A 13,898-nucleotide genomic window follows, 5' to 3' on the forward strand; every position below is an offset into this window, starting at 1 on the left:
TCAAACCGACCTTCTGTTTCCACTAATATGTTACTCATCACATGAGGCAGCCTCTGAAATCCACCACATGTGGTGCCACCCCTCTCCTGGCTACATCCGCTTGGGCAAGTAAAAGAACATTCCTAAGCTTTGGTTTCCTCGTCTTCATAACAAGCAGGAGAAATAATTAGTGTTAAGTTCTCCCACTCAGAATATACTTAGTAAATGTCAGCTTAAATCATAAATCCGAAAGCAGGTATTCGGAGACCTTACTGCACATTCGAGATTCGAGAGAGAAGAAAGCTCTGTGGAGAGATGGGGCAACAAGGACAACTCAGCCACTAGCTAAGTCTTCGCTACTCATCATGCCTTCCATGTCCTAGCAGGGTTGCCACTGCCCTGGAGCTGGTTAGAAAGGCAAACTCTCAGGCTCCACCCCAGAACCACTGAATCATATTTTCATGTTAACAAGATCCCCAGGTGATTCATATTCCCACTAATTTTTGAGAAGCTCTGAGCTCAATGATGTGCTCCTGCATGCAGACCTCACAGCTCGTTAGACAGAAATTCAGGTCTCAGCAAAATTATCAATGTATGTGTCATGGAGTATTGGGTCACTTTCCAATGGCTAAAATCATAAATATTATATGTGTGTGCTGTCCATTATGGTAGGTGGACTTCAAATTCTTTTTCCTGAGTTACTAAGCTTGTTACACAAGTGTTGTGAGATATCTCTTTACAACTTTAAGTAAAATTTATAAGTGAGGGCCATTCTGAAGCCTACCAGCCCAGAGTTTTTTGTACACTATCAATGAAACTAAAGTATAAAACAAACAATAAACCTAAGATCCAAGCCTCAAGTCTTTTTTTAAAAATTTTTTATTTTTTAAATTAACATATAATGTATTATTAGCCCCAGGGGTATAGGTCTGTGAATCGCCAGGTTTACACACTTCACAGCACTCACCATGGCACATACCCTCCCCAATGTCCATAACCCCACCACCCTCTCCCTAAGCCCCTCCCGCAGCAACCCTCAGTTTGTTTTGCGAGATTAAGAGTCTCTTATGGTTTGTCTCCCTCTGGATCCCATCTTATTTCATTTATTCCTTTCCTACCCCCCAAACTCTCCACGTTGCCTCTCAACTTCCTCATATCAGGGAGATTATATGATAATTGTCTCTCCCTGATCGACTTATTTCACTAAGCGTAATACCCTCTAGTTCCAAACACATCGTCACAAATGGCTAGATTTCATTTCTTTTGCTGCCGAGCCTCAAGTTTTAAAAATCTAGTATGGCCCATGGCTTTGGCCCAAGCTCCAGAGATCACATAGCCAGTTCCCCAATACAAGGCAATAGTTTCAGTGGCTGGAGGGAAGAGGGTGTGACTAGGACCTGCTGCCATTCAGAAGCAAAATACAGGCAAAGGCTCTCAGACATATAGTGTGGGTAGAATATTCGAGGCACAGGCCACTGGATTACAGCAGCCATTCCAACGAATAGATATTTTACAGGCCTAACATTCCCAAGTTCCATTCTTAGCCCCACTAACTTCAGAACAATTTTTTAAAGCCATTTCATGTGCATTTTTATAGTTAAATAGTTTTGAATTTGGGGCCAGCTTTTGCTTAAAAAGAAACATGCCTGAACTGTACTCTATCACAAAACCATCTCTAAACTCTAAAAAGAGAAAATTCCTTTCTGACCCTTTCTCACACTGAACTCCTGTATCATAGTGTTTTCTTCATTTAATTTTTAATCTATGCTAATTTTATACAATCTGTAAATATATCCTGGAGAACACAGACCACATCAAGTATTCAAGGCAGCCACTGGGGAGCCCAGAGCAGCTGAGTGGCTATTTTACACATTTTGCTGGGGGTGGTAGGTGCTGGGCTCTCTTCTGTGATGGTCAGTATGATGTCCATTTCCTTTTTCTATGCAGTTGTTCTTCCGGAGTTACTACTTCCTACCGGATGGCCAAAGTCAACTTGTAAGATGCTTTAAATTGCACACATCTTATTTTTCCTATTCTAATTTCAAAATGCCATTTTGTACGATCTCTACTGAGAAGAAAATGAGCTCATTTTTAAAACAATTACCTAACAACACTTCAGATAAGAAGTCGCATTTTTCTACCTAAGATAAGTGTTTTTCTTCTCTTTTAAATTGAGTCTCATATGAATGATATCTAGATTATCGTTCTTTTGCTTGGGTATAAATCTGAAATCCTTACACCACTAAGGAAGACTAGCCTCCTGATCACCTAAAGAGCCCCATTTTCAGTCTCCTAGAGTTGTGCCAGGCAGTATGATTTAATTATTATTACAGACAGATTTGCATAAAGCTTTCTTCTGAAGAGTTTTAGGCCATTTAAGCAATGTCATTAGATGGGCAGAGAAATTCTTTTGAGAAAATGTAATGGGGCATGAAAAATAATAAAAATCCACAAAATACATTTATTCAAGAATCTTAATAATGAAGAGAAATTATAATTCCGAGTATAGACCTAGAGGCTGAGTACTCTCTATTATTTTAAAATAAAACAGGATTAAATAGGCACAGCATAATGCCTCAGAATCAGAGGACAGTCACCCATGTTATGTCTTCTGGAAAACTACTCTCATTTCAGAATAAATAAATTCAGTATTCTCTTATGCCATCTATGGAATTTACTGAAGATGCAGAACAGCAATTAACTTCAACAATAATTGCATATGGGCTCACCAGATGACACTGTGGTAAAAACAAGAAAGTTGATGCTGCCATAGACTATCTCTCATTGAAGGATTTCCCACTAATTGCTAGTACCTTGTCAAGGTTGCTGGATACAAAGGAGCCACCTTGATGACCGGTCAGGTACAAGTGGTGTTTTCAGGTTTCCCTCAGCACTGCCACCTAGTGCTCCTTCTTAAAGGGGAAATCACCCAAGACCTGTTTTTGGAATGATTTGGTAAGAGCTGGCAATATTTAAAAGCGCCATAAACCTTGACTCAGCAATTCCATCATTAGCAATTTACCCTGCAGATAAAGCCATATAAAAATGCACCAAGATTACTTATAAATGACATCCTGGAATATTATTTTTAATAAGAAAACAACAAATCAGAAGTGACTGAAATATCCTTTGATGGAGAAAAAGTAAAATTATACTAAATTATACACTGGAGTGATATGCAGTCCCTTAAAAAGTTAATTGATATGGGAAAATCTCCAAGATAATGTCCAGGAAAATGTGTGATATCATTTACCATATATGCAAAGCCTACACCATGCATATGTGAGTGGGTGCACTGAGAATCATCTGGAAGGATAGTTTGGGAGGGAAGGGAGAAATAGGGGGATTTTTATGTTCTATTTTACATCTTTTCAGATGGATGGAATATTTATTGTATGCATACATTATTTCTAGTTAAAACATTAAAAATGCTGTACTGGTAGAGTCAGACAACTTCTATGACTCTGGACTGTAGCATGGAAGACACAGCAACTAAATCATTGTGACACCGTCATCACCCTCTGATTCTGCCCTGCCTTTTTCTAACATCCCTACTCTGCTACCAGCTGACTAATAACAGTAAATTTTTTGTTTTTCTAAAGATCATTAAACTGTATCATGCGATGTCTTGTATAGTCATTAATCTGAAGGTTATATTGTTAATTATTCTTGCTTATTAATAAATTGCCAGTTCAGTATTTTCCCACTGACTTGACATTTATCAGCTTTTATAATGCTTAAAAGATAACATGACCAATGCTTTTTTGAGGAGTTTCTGAAGAAGTATTAGCACAAAATTAATGATACTGTTTAAGAAGCCTATAGGATTATCTTGATGAAGCCTCTATTAAAACTTAGCTGATTCCTCGTTTAATTATCTTGAATAAGTCAACTGAACTATTTTCTTGCGCTTTTTCCACATATACATATAGAATTAGAAAAGTGTATTCATTCTATGATTTATCCACTACTCTTTTAAATACCAAATAAAGTTAATTTGGGGGAGAAAAGACTGAATCCAAACCTAGTGTTGGAGAGCTTCATCAAAAAACTACCAATTGACCCATGAGCTGGACCCAGGCATTCAGAGGCTCTTCGCCTCCTCCCCTGTCCTTGGAATGTGGGTTGTTTGCCTTTCCCACACTGGATGGTGGGAGGGTAGGTACGGGAAGACTGGGAGCACAGGTGCGGGATCTGGTTAGTCTTGCCACCCAAGACAAGCCTCAACTCTAAGTTCCCTATTACTAACATTGTTGCCTACCAACCTGGAGTGGCCTGTCTCTTTCTGCCCTCTCCCCTTGTCTCCTGCTCACAGGGGCGAGTCTCAGATTACACCTGGGCAGCTCCGGGGAGAATGGTATACATGATTTACAGTAACACCACTAGCCCTCAGCTCACTCAGTTGTTTGCTGTGACATAATATTCGCTAGTAACTACAGACTTTTGGGGAGCTTTTTAAAAATACTGCATCTGATAGTAAAACAAAACATCTTCCTTTTGATGCTTATTTCTCTTTTTCATTATTGCATACATCCCCTCAATCAGCACTGGCATTCTGGTCATGTAGCCCCTTGTGTCTCTGTAATGCCAACTAATTTATAATTGTGTTCATGCATAAGAACCTTGAGCACATACTGCATATTTCCCACGCCTCCGGCATTCCTGAATAGACTGCTAAGTTTATTGGTTATGTTGCTCCAAAATGATTTTGTTTTTTAATGTAACCTATATATGTTATTTAAATTGTGTTCTTTATTTTAAGAACAAAGAAACTCCTTGTGAATTATATCTCACTGATCTTTATTTCTTATCCCTGTATTTACATATTCAGAAATCTCTGAATCATTTTTATGACACTGTCATTCATTTAAAAAAAAAAAACTTTAGATTACTTAAGTGGCAGCCATTTAATCTCCATCCCCACTTTACTATGCATTTTAAGTGACACAGCTAGAATCATCCATATTTGCACACTAACATGAACATAAAAGAGTTAAACCTCCCAAACGACTATCTCCTAGTCAGAGTATACATACAAATAATCTGCTTTTCTTTTCTATTATTTAAGATTAATGAAAATAACCCATAAATATATGAAAAGTTGCTCATCTTCATGATTCATCAGGGAAATGCAAATTTAAACTATAATATGAAATCATGCGCCAACATCATTTATCATAACCTCAAATTAAAAAGATCAAAAATGCCAAATATGGGTAAGGGTGTGGAATAACTGGTATAACCACTTCAAAAAACAGTTTGGCAAAACAATTTTACAAAAGGTTAAAAAGTTTTGTTATACCTTAAGAGACTCTTAATCTCACAAAACAAACTGAAGGTTGTGGGGGCGGTGGGGGGGGTAGGGAGAGGGGGGTGGGGTTATGGACATTGGGGCCGGTATGTGCTATGGTACGTGCTGTGAAGTGTAAACCTGGTGATTCACAGACCTGTACCCCTGGGGCTAATAATACATTATATGTTAAAAAAAATTTTTAAATTAAAAAACAAAAAACACACACAAAAAAACAGTTTTGTCATTAAATAAAACAGTAAACCCCTGAACAAGCAATTCTACTCAGGTATATACTTATCAGGCACATAACACCAAAAAGCATGTAAAGAATGTTTACAGAATGACTAATTATAAAGGCCAAAAGTGGACAGCACCCCACTGTCCTTCAATAATAAACTGGACTGTGGTACATTAACAAAAATGAAATATATACCACAATAAGTATGAATAACTGATATCTACATGCAAAAATATGGATGGATCTCACAAACAGGATTTTGAAGGAAAGAAGTCAGACATAAAAGAATATATAATGCATGATAAATTGGTTCTTACTGTCAACCTTGGTCAAGACTTATCCAAAATACTGAGGAAAAGAGTGCCTTGAAGAGAGTAGTATCATATATCAAAACACAACTGGGGGAAAAAAAAAATACCTTCCCTTACATACTAACTGTGTGATCACAGAAGAATCATCTGACCTCATTTTTCCTCTGTAAAACAGAGATAATAAAGCTTTACCTCCCCCAAAGCAAATGACTGTTCGGAAGATCTTTAAGGTCCTGTGGGGCTTTACATCTATGACCCAATGAGATAGTTTCACTGCTTTCTACTTTCATGAATAAAAACACAGAGTTCTTTAACAAAAACAATAATAATAGCTCACCTGTTCCAAGCCACTTTACATGTATTTACTCATTCAGTCCTCACCCTAACCATATAAAATAGATACAAATATTATAGAAAAGGAAACTGAGACTGAGAGTTTTGGTAATTCGACCAAAGTTGCACAGCTAATAAGCGGTAGTCAGAATACAAACCAGAAAATCTAACTCTATTAACCACATACTTAAATACTTGATATGCAAAGACATTATAATAACTTCATTTTTTCTAAGCAGACAGGACTTTTTAAATTAAGTTTAATATAACCTGTTGTCTAATCACCACAGAGCATATTAAAATGTAATCTATATTATATATTGAAACTCTGATCTTGCTCAATCAAAGGAAGGATGATTTTAATTTATTCATATAAATCAAGACTTTTTAAAGCCGTACTAATTAAAAATAACTATCGGTACTAGACAAGCACCAACCAATGTTGGTGGCCACATTCACATTTCCTATACTTGATGCCTCTCCAGAAAAGGAAGGGAAAACTGTCTTCCTTGTTATTGTTTTAAACATAGCCTCTTCTGTAAGACTTTATAGTATTAGTTCAGATTGCCTCAGATTCCCTATTTTCATGAATCACCTTCTCTGTGAAACAGAGCTCTCTGTTCAAAACTGAATCTTTAATTTTTTTTAATTTCAGTGACTTTCAATAACTTTCTGTTTGCTAAAACTTTCGTCAATTATTTTCTGACAGTTCTTTTTGTTTTCTTAAGCTGGGCTGAGATTTTACATATTTTAATTGGTTGGGCCTCATCCTATTTCAGAGTTAAAGTCACCCCAAAATATTTAAACTTTACATTTTCCCAAGTTATCTTGAATTTGTGTCAGTCAGTCTCTTTGCTAGCTAGCTGAGAGCCTGTGACTAGGATGTGGTGACTGTGGCTGAAAATGGAGAAGTAAGAGGAATGGAGGCAAAGCCTGCTTACTTTGCACCACGGCCTAGAGTCAGCCAGGACTCCCAGTGGTTTTGCATGGTAAGCTTAGTTACCAGTGGATAAAAGTAGATCACTTAAATTAATTGTACCAGATAGTTGGTTTTTTTAAAAAAGATTTTTATGTATTTATTTACTTACTTACTTGAGAGAGAGAGAGAGAGAGGAAGAGAGGGGAGGAGCAGAAGAAAAAGAAAAAGCAGACTCTGTGTTGAGCACAGGGCCTGAGATCATGACCTGAGCAGAAATCAAAAGTCGATGCTTAACTGACTGAGCCTCCTAGGCATCCCTATGGCATACGGTTTTAAAGAAGGAGGTAGGCTCAAAAAGCACAGCACTTCCAGTTGGAATGTCTCTGAGACTTCCAGCTAATTGTGTGTTCATGGACAAGTCATGTACTTGCTCTTACTAGGAAGACAGAAGCAATGCCTGCCTTATAAAATTGTTGTAAAGTTCACATGAAGAGCAGAATTCTGTGCCTTCTAACTGATGTAAGTAATTTGATTTCGTTATAGTTGTGATTATTATTACCTTAATTATTTGGTGTTGGCATTCCTACCTTTGGATCTTCTGTCTCTGCTGAACTTCACCACAATAGCTCAGGGCTAGGAGCAGGAAGAGGCTTAGCCCCTCCTTCCAACACTTTCTTATGTAGATTAAAATAAAGAAAAGGGACAGGCTTAGTTCTCTTTGACTTCTTTCCCAGAACAACAACCCTTTTACTATTCACCAGTATTTATATTTGGATAAAGAGCTGGAGCTGAATTTACAGAGGGAAAATATAAAGCAGACTGCAAAATAGGGCTGCTTAGGGTTGCACAAACAACTCTGTTAAAGGGAGCCAGAAAGCATTCAATAAAGAACACCAAAAGACCGCCGGCCACTTGCACTTCTTTTGTTCATTTCAATCTTGGCAGTCAAATTCAGCAGTTACGTTATATGTTTTCCCTTCCAAGGACTTTGGAAACAAGTGATTAATCTCTTTAAACCAGTCTCACTAAATATATATATATATATATATATATATATATATATATATATATATAAATATATATATATATATAGTTAATTTTATGTCCTTAAAAAGGCCTTTGAGCAACAGAGTTGCAAAGACAGGATGAGCTCAAGGTCTAAGAGGAAGGCTTATGGTTCTCTTTTAAAAAGTAAAAAACATAAAGCTTAATTCATGCTCCACTGAAATTAAGTTCTCATAAAGTAGAACAATGATAATACTGGGAACACTAACATAAGAAAATAAGACTATCATATATTATAGAGAGACACACACACACTCATTCTGATGTAACTATTTGCTTCTCTCACTCTGCACATACGAAAATCTGAATAATCTAAGCAAGTCAGTTATTGATTATTAAATTTAGTTTAAATGTTACCTTTTCTTTTAGAAAATAAGTTTTTGTAAACTTTTCACAAGCACATTTCCTGAAATATTTTGACTGACTGGTTTTTAAATTGCGCTTGTAGAGACACATTCCCAAATAATCTTTAAGAGTATTTACCGTATGAACTAAATGCTTAGTTCCCTTAGGAAAAAAAAAAATTCTGTGGGTGTTTACAGAAAATTTCTTGCTAGCTCTTGTAAAATGTTGAATTCATCAGAATGAGACATACTTGGAATACTCAACATACAAACAAATATAGGCACAAATCCTTTATATTCCAAGGCACTGCTTCACTGACTAGAACCAGAAAAATAAAGTCACTTTATCCTTAATACTTTTAACCACAGAAAATGAAAGACTCAAATAAATAATTTTGGCATTTATTCAGTGGTATCATGGTCCCCTCACTGATTACTTACTTGCAGCTTTCTCTATGATCTATGAGACAAACACAGTCAATTTTCAATCATTAATACCGAAGTCTGCCAGAAGCACTTTGCATTAATAAATCTCAAAATATTTTACCATTTCATTAAGTCTAACTGCATGTTGTTGGGAAGATTTCAAGCACTGTCTGATTTAGTAGGCAGCTGACTATTGGTAACAGAGACAAATGGTAAAATCAGAATTGAAATTCACTACTTCTGACTAATGCATCTATCATGAGGGTCCATTATTTCAATCAGCCTGCCTCTAATAAAACTGACATCACTTAATGCAAATCTACTATATTCAGGGGTAACAGTGCAGAAGTATGTGTGCAAAGAAGGATAAAAGAAGAGCAAAAAGTCTGATTCCAGCTATTGCTGTGTTATGAATATGAAGCCCTAGAAAGGGCCCTTCCTCCTGTGTCTCTCTACAAAGAAAACTATTGAACATCACCACCAACTTTCCGATACTAAGGTAAGTTCAAGGAAAAACTCAGATGACTCCTCACTGAGGAAATTAGCTAGTGACACGTGTAAGAAAAAATGCATTCAGTCCTTCCTGGATCAGCCAAACCTATCTGACTAGGCTAATACATTTTCGTGAAATGGACTGGCTTCAATGTAAAGTCTAATAAAATTAAATATAAATGAGCTCCTGAGGGAATTAAATCAATGGGCTACAAAGCGACTTCCGGATTTTTTCCTGAGAACTTGTCACTTTCACCAGCAACAGCACACTGCACACTGCTTAGGCAAAAGTCGGGCATGGCAGTGGTAAACGGAGCACGGAGAACAAAAGCCCCATCAAAAGGAACCATTCATTCTTAGCCCCTCTTTCCCTCACCCTTTCCCTCCCCTCCCCCACCTCTCTGCCTTTGCGCATGCGTCTTTGATGATACTGCCTTCACACAGCCCTGCATATTCTACAAACTTTATCACATTTCCGTTTACATAGCTTCCTATTCCTTTGGACAAAAATAGCTAAATTTTAAATGCTTCTTTTAACAAGAATTTAAGGATAGTCTTTTAAAGCGTAAGTGACGTAAATGCAAGGATTTCCTACTGAAGGAATGATACAGAACCTACTTTGGGACAGCTACAAACTCAGAGAGCATTTCCCGACATCTGAAGTGAACCCCACGGGACTAAGAAGGTCAAAAAGCTTCCCCACTAAGGAGTTTGAGCCCTTTTTTCATGAATTGACACCATGGCCCCGTCCACACTGGACAATCCTATAATAAACATGCTCTCAAAGCTCACTTACATCGTGGATTTCCTCCGTCCGGGTGGCTGAGTGTGGACCATTCTTCATCTATTCTGCAGGTATGGGTATCAAGTGGTGCAATGAGAGAAATGCCTACCGCTAAGTTCCTTACAGATCTTTCCTACTATTGTCACTATACAGAACAGATTCCTCTAAGAAAAAACTTTCCTGTTAAATACAAGTGTAACATTTATAAATGGAAAAGAACTGATCAACCAAAGTAGAGAAGGTATTCTTCCAATTCACATCATTTCTAAAAACTTTTTAGGGTGCCCAGATCAATAATGAGTAAGTATTTATTAATAGAAGATTTGTTTTGCCAAAACAAAGTATTCAACATAAAAGTTATGCTCACATTTGCATTCCTTACAGCACTTGCCATCCACATATGCAAGGGCCGACTTAAGGGGGCAGTCAGGAACCGGACAGATCAGAGTTTCGCACTGGATGGTTCCATTCTGAGAAGAAAGCAATATTTAAAGAATTTCCAAGTTGCAGTGTGATAGCCTGAAAGTACTTTTTAATCCTAAATTTCAAACTCTTCACATAAAATGACATAAATACTACTATTCTTTGTGTTTATTACACAGTAAAACCCATACTACAGGGACCTACAGTAATACGAATTGGGTCCTAACACAGTTGGTGATTAGCTCCCATCTTCTGTCCAGTGACGATGCTACACACCCTAGAGTTCTCCCCCTTCTGGAGTTAGAAGGATGAGAACATGGATGGAGGGAGGAGCACACACTGACAACGAAATAGCAAGTTAGGGGTAAGCCTCATGTCTGCCCAGATTACGCACAAAGTGAGTATCCACAAGCCAGGGGATTTCTCAAATAGCTGCTGCCCTCCTGCAGACCTAGTCTCAGGACCCAGAATCTTCCCATGGATATTTAAGCACCACTACAAGGCAGCACCAAATGGCAAACAGAATGGCAAGGAATTCATTTCCCAATGGTCAGCCAGAACTCCCAGGCAGCTAGCTGTTTTTCTAGTCACCTTATTGACCTCACTATACATATCTTGCATTTTACTCAATTTGATTTTTGTCCCCATTTAACAAGGTGGGAAGGTTTTACTGCATTGGTAAATGCTATAATTTTGGTGGAAACATTGTATTTTCCCAAACAGAAGTCATATGATGCATGCACACACACATGACTATCTCATGACTTTAACATTAATACATGAAATTCTGTTTTTTGAACAAACTTGAGAAATTTTTTTTAAAAGGCTAATTCACAGAGACCTCCGGTCTCTTTCCAGTAAATGACTTTAAACTGATGAATTCATGTGAAATTTAAAATTTAAAAACCAAACTAGTCTTGACCTTTTCTTGGAAAATGAATCTATTTTTGAAATAGTAATGTGTTAAATATTTCTACTTTATGAGTATGCAATTAGAGAAATCATATTTATTTAAATTATCTAATTCTTATTCCACCACATTAGCAAACCTTTAAAGATTGCTAAGGTAAATTCCATTACTTGTTTGTATGGCTCAGTCTGGTGACAATATTTCATACTGCATATAATTTAGTTTTATTTAAATGCAGTAATAAACCCATGAGGGGAAAATCCCTTGAAATGTTAAGGAAAATGGATAGAATCCTTTGAGAATCACCTTCGCTAACCCAATTTAAATTGTTAACTTCATGTGTGCACCAATAAACTTAAGCTTTATAGCATTCCTAAACCATAATCATCTTTATAGGCTAGAAAGTATCTTTAATAATGCAACACGCAGTTCTTTAGATTTGACCGGGTTGGCTGGCACTTTAGTGTTGTGTCTTGGAGGAAATGGGTCTTGAAATTTTCATGATTACATTGTTTTAATAAATTTTTAAAGAGTAGGGGCATCTGAGTTCCCTTCATCTGAACTCTCAGAGGAAGCCATACCAGGCACGTGCAGTTCTTACAGCCGTCTGTCCAGGACTCAAATTCTCGGTAGGTGGTTCCCTTCATGGTGCAGGTCCTCTCACAATAGCACTGATCCAACCTATTCATTCGCTGCTCAGCTCGAGACAGCTGTGGCACAAAGGAAGGGGTTCACAGTGTTCACCATTCCAGCAACACAGAAAGGAAAAATACTTCAGTAAGCATCGGAATTTTTCTGCATATAGCAGTAATGATGGCTAGGCCCATCTATTATGGTCATCGATATATTAAATATATATATTATATATATATATATATACTTTAAAAGAAAAGTTTTTTCCCTCTTCTTTTTAAGGTAAATTTCATTCCTGCTTTTGGATAAAAAAAAAAACAACAGCATGATTTACAAGATATAAATGGGGGTTAGGTAAAAACGGCATCACTCACACTGCAGAAAAGGGTTTTCCATTTTTAAAAATGTTTAATTTTATGAACATGCTTACTCAAGTAAAGAAACAAATCTCAGAATTTGTTGTGTCAGAAATGAATCACAGATATACGAGACAACTTGCAGGTTCTTAGTAACTACTATGAAAGGTAACAACAGCCTGGTGAAATTGCAAGGAAACTTGACACATGCTCAGGGCAGTGAATAATCCTACAACAGCAACACAGTGGTAGAAAGCATCAGTGGGACCATTCCCTTGACGTAATTCTAGGCTCCATATTCTTCACAATGCCCCCTCACCTCCATCCTTACAAAGAAAAACTAAGTAAAAATAAATAATAAAAAAACTAAAATAAACAATAAATTCTACTGCAATAAGCAATGTGAAAATCAGGTAATCTGCCTCATTTCTGATTTACCGAATCATTTGTTACACAGAAGGCTAGGGTTTGAATATTTATAAGCCCTCTCCTTGAGCAGAGATTTAGATTCAATTCCAGCAACAGTGTAGAATAAGAAAAGTCTCAAAGGTGAACATTTGTGGTTATATATATATAAAATAAACTATAAGGAACCTCAAGGATTCCTGAGCTCCCTGCACTGTATTTCTAAGTAGCTTTTACCTTGGCTGATGTTTTGGCCAAAATATCCTGCAGCTCCATGATTTTCTGCACGAGTCCATGGAAGTCATTGCAAGTTGGACAGGCTGAAATCACAAACACTACATTGATCAAGTTGTGTTTATAAGGAGGTCAATCTAGTTAAGTCCAGGCTGACAACTAATGTATGGGACCTCCGATTTCAAACTGACATTCTGGACAAAATTAAGCAAGAAATGCACTTTTTTATCACACAGCACAAAAACTAATGGACTTACTGCGATTAAGATCTGGACACTGAGCAATAAATCCTTGGGGCATGACAAGTAATTGCACATCTTGCATTATACCCTGTGTGTGAAAAATTTTTAAAAAGACATATTACTTCCATCTACCCAAATTATGTTCAACAGTCAAGTTCATGAAGGAAAACATTTACAAGATAGATGCACCAAGATCCCCGACAACATCTTTTTGAACACATTACTTCTACTTCAAACCAAAGGGAAAGAAATACATGAGGCAAAATAGATGATTACCCATGTACTCTCCTATTGATAATATTTTTAAAGCCTTAAGATTAAATGTCAAGATATAATTAAGAGGGAATAGTCATGTTGTTTTGAGAAGTTATTTTTACTTAGCCACTGGAGAAAGGCTTGAAAATGACCTTTAAATACCAACCCGAAAATCACTTCTGGTTTCAGCAACAGTGAAACTGATACCAATTTTAAACTAACTGCAGCCATCAAAAAGAAAGATAGAAAAACGAGT

General features: G+C 36.9%; 1 protein-coding gene across 6 annotated transcripts in view; it reads right to left on the bottom strand.

Moving 5' to 3' along the window:
- NELL2 (neural EGFL like 2) overlaps nt 1–13,898 on the bottom strand; it is a 399,311-nt gene that overhangs the window by 228,271 nt on the left and 157,142 nt on the right. For all 6 annotated transcript variants that reach the window (XM_032347951.1, XM_032347957.1, XM_032347956.1 and 3 more), the window contains 4 exons: nt 13,403–13,475; nt 13,149–13,231; nt 12,099–12,227; nt 10,552–10,654 (listed from right to left, as the gene is read on the bottom strand). In XM_032347951.1, the coding sequence (XP_032203842.1) occupies nt 10,552–10,654; nt 12,099–12,227; nt 13,149–13,231; nt 13,403–13,475 (388 nt within the window). The remainder of the gene's footprint in view (nt 1–10,551; nt 10,655–12,098; nt 12,228–13,148; nt 13,232–13,402; nt 13,476–13,898) is intronic.

The sequence above is a fragment of the Mustela erminea genome, chromosome 6, assembly GCF_009829155.1.
Source record: "Mustela erminea isolate mMusErm1 chromosome 6, mMusErm1.Pri, whole genome shotgun sequence".
NCBI classification, from domain to species: domain Eukaryota; kingdom Metazoa; phylum Chordata; class Mammalia; order Carnivora; family Mustelidae; genus Mustela; species Mustela erminea.